Source organism: Protobothrops mucrosquamatus, unplaced genomic scaffold (assembly GCF_001527695.2).
Source record: "Protobothrops mucrosquamatus isolate PMUCROS unplaced genomic scaffold, P.Mucros_1.0 scaffold3479, whole genome shotgun sequence".
In the NCBI taxonomy this organism is placed as follows: Eukaryota; Metazoa; Chordata; class Lepidosauria; order Squamata; family Viperidae; genus Protobothrops; species Protobothrops mucrosquamatus.
In genome coordinates, this window is record NW_015389453.1 from 76,917 (window position 1) to 82,634 (window position 5,718).

At 49.4% G+C, this 5,718-nt stretch overlaps 1 protein-coding gene across 1 annotated transcript; it reads right to left on the reverse strand.

The window, feature by feature from the left end:
• Positions 1-348: 348 nt before the first annotated feature.
• Positions 349-5,497, reverse strand: PHF19 (PHD finger protein 19). The gene is made up of 9 exons (XM_015827077.1): positions 5,402-5,497; positions 5,173-5,241; positions 4,031-4,151; positions 3,491-3,558; positions 2,964-3,103; positions 2,756-2,835; positions 2,471-2,556; positions 1,082-1,168; positions 349-738 (listed from the first exon to the last, which is right to left on the reverse strand). Exons 1-9 carry the CDS (start codon positions 5,482-5,484, stop codon positions 384-386), a joined length of 1,089 nt encoding a protein of 362 aa, XP_015682563.1. The 5' UTR covers positions 5,485-5,497; the 3' UTR covers positions 349-383.
• Positions 5,498-5,718: the final 221 nt, after the last annotated feature.

Sequence of the window (5,718 nt, forward strand, 5' to 3'; positions counted from 1 at the left end):
CTCATTCCTCTTGATTGTTACAGAGGCATGACCTCTTGCTATCCTTTACCACCGGGGGGGGGGGGGAATAAGTGCCACGTTAGATGGGGGCCAACTTTGTCCAGGTGGTGTCATTTCTATGGGGGCTGACCCAGGAATTCGCTCCCCTTTTTTTGCCCCAAACGGCGCTAAGATTGAGCAATATTTGGCCGTGAAGCCACCCCTTCCGTCTTTCCTAGCCCAACCCAAAGGGAGTCTACAACAGGAAACCTCTGGGGAAAAAAATTGATCTTAAACAGACTTTGTACAAGGCAGTTTAAGAACAAATCTGCTTTTCGTAGTTGGCTCCACCATTCCCACCCTGTTCCTCTCTTATGGCATCAAGTGCCGGATCCCGACACCCATCAGTAGGGAGTGCTGCCCTCCCACTCCACGAGATACTCCACTTTTCCCTCCGGGCTGATCCTCCGAGCCAAGACTTGATATTTCTCTCCGCAAATTAGCCGGCCGGTGGCTCCGAAGTAGCTGCTGATGGAGGACTGGAGGTGAGACAGGGATAAGTCATCTTCGCTCAAGCTCTCCAAAGTCTGGCAGTCAATGGCGTTGTCCGGGCGATCCGAACTGCTGGCACGGTCACTGCCATCCAAGGAGCAGCCGGGGACAAGTCTACGAAGATGCTCGGAGGATTTCTGCTTGGTGGGGTCGAGCGCCGCGTATGTTTTAGCAGAGAGTTTGCGTTTACGGCTCCCGACGTTTGTCCTGCTGAAAGAGGGTAAAAAACAAAAAAACCCAAGTTTCTTAGGACTGTGGCGTGAGGCGAACTGGTGGTTTTGGAAAGCAGAGTCATGGTTTCTGAGGGTGTAAAACTGTGCAGGGTGAGGGAATGGGTTAGGTGTGTGCAGCTGTGTCTCTCTCTTTCTCTCCCTCCCTCTCCCTCCACGTGTGTGTATGTGTTTTGCAAAGGCCTGCAAGCAGGGAAATTTAGAATGGGAAAGGACACGACATCGTCAGTATGAAAAACAAGGTCGTAAGCTGAGAACTATCTGGTACACTTTTTTTTCAATTTATAAAGCATTTTCAATTGACAAAGGACTAATGTCACCTTGATTCACAGGACAGACTCGTTGAGGCTGAGCCCGACGTGCTGGCAGCGTCCGTGGAATCTACGTCGGAGAGACCCGAGCTTATGCTAGAAAAAGAGGGAGAATAAACACCACTCGGTTCGGTTTACACCAATGGTACGTTGTGGAGTACGTAAAGGGCCCACCGTGCCTCGGAGCAAATGAAGAGGACCCACCATCAGCAGCCCAACTAGAGATATTTGCAATGTTTGGGCCTTGGAAGGATTTGAGCTCAACTCATCAGACCCAGAATTTCTTTCAAACGTTCACAGGAAGGGCTAAGTTGAAACTCGTCTGCTTAGCTACTCGGCAGCCGCCGACTAAGTGCGTAGTAGGGCATTCTGCTTTGCTCAGCCAAGCCCTCCGGCTTCAAAAATGGCAGGAATGATGGCACGTGTCTTAAAACGTCAGCAGTCCACACTGCCTACCTCTGGCTGAGTGAACTTGCAGCAGAGCCCTGATTTGTTTTGAAAAAGCTTTGCCAGAGCGAACAGTCGGTCTCCGGAGTCACAACCGTTAACACCCATTCACAAGTGGGTCTGAATAGTTGTAGATCAGGGTTAAAATGAGGGGCCCTTGGTGCTTTCTGAGCTTGGTTGTTTGCATGCAGACGTTTCATTGCCCAGCTAGGTAATATCATCAGGGCTAGAAGGACTGAAAAGCAATCCCCACTCCCTTTCAACACTGATGATGTTACCTAGTTGGGTAATGAAACGTCTGCAAGAAAGCAACCAAGCTCAGAGAACACCAAGGACCCCACAATTCTCCTCCTCCTCCTCCTCCTCCTCCTCCTCCCTGCAAACCCCACTCCTTTCTAGCACTGATGATGTTACCTAGTTGGGTAATGAAACGTCTGCAAGAAAGCAACCAAGCTCAGAGAACACCAAGGATCCCACAGTCTTCCTCCTCCCTTCCTCCTCCTCCTCCCTGCAAACCCCACTCCCTTCCAGCACTGATGATGTTACCTAGTTGGGTAATGAAACGTCTGCAAGAAAGCAACCAAGCTCAGAGAATACCAAGGACCCCACAATCCTCCTCCTCCTCCTCCTCCTCCTCCGCCTCCTCCTCCCTGCAAACCCCACTCCTTTCTAGCACTGATGATGTTACCTAGTTGGGTAATGAAGCGTCTGCAAGAAAACAACCAAGCTCAGAGGGCACCAACGATCCCACAGTCTTCCTCCTCCCTTCCTCCTCCTCCTCCCTGCAAACCCCACTCCCTTCTAGCACTGATGATGTTACCTAGTTGGGTAATGAAACGTCTGCAAGAAAGCAACTAAAGCTCAGAGAGCTTCAAGGACCGCTCAGAAATGGATCTTTTTATCTACAAGGGCTGGAATCGGATCACTGCACTAAGGCAGATGTGCAGTTACCTTTTTAGACTCTGGATTTCATCCAGGGAGAAATCAAAGATGCAGGCCAGGTGATGGTTGGTGCTCCAAGCCGAGGCAAAATCACTCTGTGGCAGGAATGGAAACGAGACAGAGAGGGGGAGAAAAACAAACAAACAAACAAACAGCCGTTATCCAGCATCCTCAAGCGGGAAAATAATTTTCAAGAAAACCCACGATCCTCTCCCAGCCCCACAAGGAATTTGGAGGCAATTCCCCACAGCTATGTTTCCCCCCCCCCCAAGCCCAACGTTTTTGCAAACTGACACTTGGAATAGCATCCTCCAAAAGGAATTTGGGCCTTTTCCTTCTCCGTTCGTGCTGGGATTGGTGAGGCTGCAAACTGGAAAGGAAGTGGGGGGGGGGGAGAAATGACAAGGAATCAGACCGGCGGCACAAAGAACAAAGGGAAAGAAACTTGAAAACTCAAGCTAAGCGCCTCTGCTCGCTTCTACCGACCTGCTTTTGTGGGTGTGTTTGCATTTCCCTCTTTTCTTTGGCTCGCTCAGTCTTGCCAACTTCTCCGGGAGGATTTTGCTGGGAGGATACGGCGGGACTCGAACCCGCAGGCGAAAGATGCATTTCTTTTTCTTGATTTCCCTCCCGCAGAGGAACCTGAAAGGCCACCGAGACAATCTAGCATCTTGGTTGAATGAAAAAAAGAAACGTCCACAAGGACCCCCACAATCCTCTGCCCAAACCCCACCCCCTTCTAGCACTGATGACGTCCCCTAGTTGGGTAATGAAACGTCTGCAAGGAAACCTCCAAGCTCAGAGAGCATCAAGGACCCCACAGTCTCCTCCTCCTCCTCCTCCTCCTCTCACACTCCACTCCCTTCTAGCAATGATGATGTCCCCTAGTTGGGTAATGAAACGTCTGCAAGAAAACCACCAAGTTCAGAGAGCAGCAAGGACCCCACAACTCAACCCTCAGCTACAAATATCCTACCGAGTCAGCTGAATCTTTACACCTCTTGGGAGAATAGATTCTTTGAGGCTCACCTGCTTTTGTAGCTGTTTAGTGCATCTAGAAGGAAAGGACCTCGTTCTGCCACAGGAGTTGCAGCCAACTAGGGAAGAGATTTTTTTAAAGGCAAAATTAGCCCCAAATTAGCTTTTCACACCAGCATCCACAATCCAGCATCCACAATCCTTCTCTAATCTTCTGTGGAGTTTCGTGGGTCCATTCTTGCTCGTCCCAACTTTTTGCCGGAGTCTTGCTTTTAGTTTTAGGGAAGAGGGGAAAAAAACTTTTTGAGAACTTACTTTGCCCACCTCAAGATCCCAGATTTGATACCCAGTTGAGTCTGGAGAAGACCCCCAGTCAACCCCTTTGCCATACACACACACACCCCATTCCTGCCCGACTTTCTCATGCAAAGAGGGAGTGAGCATCTAAGTATCTCTCATTTAGCGTATAGATCCTATTCTATAGAACCGCTCCAGAGGAAGGGAGCTCGCTTTCAACGGGAAGCAAATGGTAAAGGAAAGGATTTGAGGCTTTGCCTTCCACCTACACACACCCCCACACACATCCTGTACCTTGCCAAGCTGAAAGTGGTCCCAGCGGTGATTGACGAAGGCCAAAATTTCCTCAAAGTTGAAATACTTCTTCTTGCTTTGCACGCCCAGGTTGTAGAGGGCAAGGTGCACGACATCCACCCTGTGTTTGTGTGTGTGTGTGTGTGTGTTCAAAAAACAAAGGAGACAATGACCTTCCCATTAAGGGAAAGGATAGCAGGAGGGAGAGGGCAATTTTTATAGCATAAGGGGAAGGCATGGGGAATAGCATTTCCTGATGACTGAATCTTTCTTTCTTTCTTTCTCTTTATTTCTTTCTTTCTTTCTTCTTTCTTCCTCCTCCTCCTCCTCCCATATCTCTCATCCCTCTTCATGTCTTCTCCTCCTCCTCCTCCTCCTCCTCCTCCTCCTATTTCTCATCTTCCTCCTCCTCATCTCTTCTCTTCCTATTTCTCCTCTTCTTCTTCTTCCTCCTCCTCCTCCCATATCTCTCATCCCTCTTCATGTCTTCTCCTCCTATTTCTTATCTTCTTCCTGCTCCTCATCTCCTCCTATTTCTCATCTCCTTCTTCCTCATCTCTTCTCCTCCTCTTCCTCCTATTTCTCCTCTTCTTCCTCATCTCTTCTCCTCCTTCTCCTATTTCTCATCTCCTTCCTCCTCCTCCTCCTCCTTGTTCACATTTCTCACAATAATAACATAATAATAAACACTACCAGCCATACAGTTCATAAAGGTCTACAGTAAAAACCTTCAAACGGCATACAAGAACTGGGTTCCTTATATCACACAAGCATCCTTTGCCTTCCACTCTTGTTTGCTCAAATTAACGCACGTGTGAAGCCACGCCACTCCAACCATTTCCTGCTCCAGCGTTAACATTTTCAAACGATGCTAAAAACAACCAGAGCACCACCTCCACCCCCCCTAGCTTTCTGGGGGAGGCCGTTCTTATTGGCTCTCGTCATAAAGAAGCCGGAATCCAGAAGCCAACTTTGAAAAACTTAGCGGGGCCAGGATGAGAACGGAGGAAGCTCTCTAGGGCGTAACATGGTTTGCTAATTCCTCCCCCACCCACCCCCCAAGGGCTAAGTGGTGCCTGTTGCAATAAGATACAGTGAATGAGAATCTTTTTATTGGGGGGGGTGGGGGCAGCAGGCCTTACCATCTTAAAGGCAAGCGTTTGAGATACTCGGGTCCCTGATTACACACCGTGCAGTAGAAAATATAAAATCTGGAAAACGCAAGAGAGAAAAAAAGAACAGGCTCTGATTATTCATTTTAGACGTGTGGAAGAACTGTAATCAGCTTCCCGCCTGCCCCACTCCAGCTGCTGCCTTCGGTAGGGCTTGGACTACAAAACCCTTCCTCCTCAGCCAACAGGCCGCACCTACCGATCTCCAAAGAGCATGGGGACGTTCAGGCACTGCATGCAAGCTTCGTGAAACCACTGGCGACAGTGAACGCACTGCAGCATCTTCAGGTACCACCTGAGCAGGAACGGGAAGAGGTTATAATGGTCGCTACCGCCCAGTCCTCGTTTAGCGACCGTCTCCGACAGCGACTATGCGCAGGTACGAGGGTGTGGAAACAGTAACTTTGCGGCCAGCCATTCCCATCTGCGACCTTGGCAAGGCTGCAAAGCCGATGGAAAGCTTAGCCACTGTTTCACTCAACGACCGAATTGCCGGCCCCAATTTCGCTTGCTAAA

Coding starts and splice junctions, on each gene's coding strand:
- PHF19 (XM_015827077.1), bottom strand. CDS start 5,484: ATGCTGCAGTGCGTTCACTGTCGCCAGTGGTTTCACGAAGCTTGCATG. Junction 3,104..3,490: donor CTAAACAGCTACAAAAGCAG/GTGAGCCTCAAA, acceptor GTGGCCTTTCAG/GTTCCTCTGCGGGAGGGAAA. Junction 2,557..2,755: donor TGGAGGATGCTATTCCAAGT/GTCAGTTTGCAA, acceptor TTCCTGCCACAG/AGTGATTTTGCCTCGGCTTG.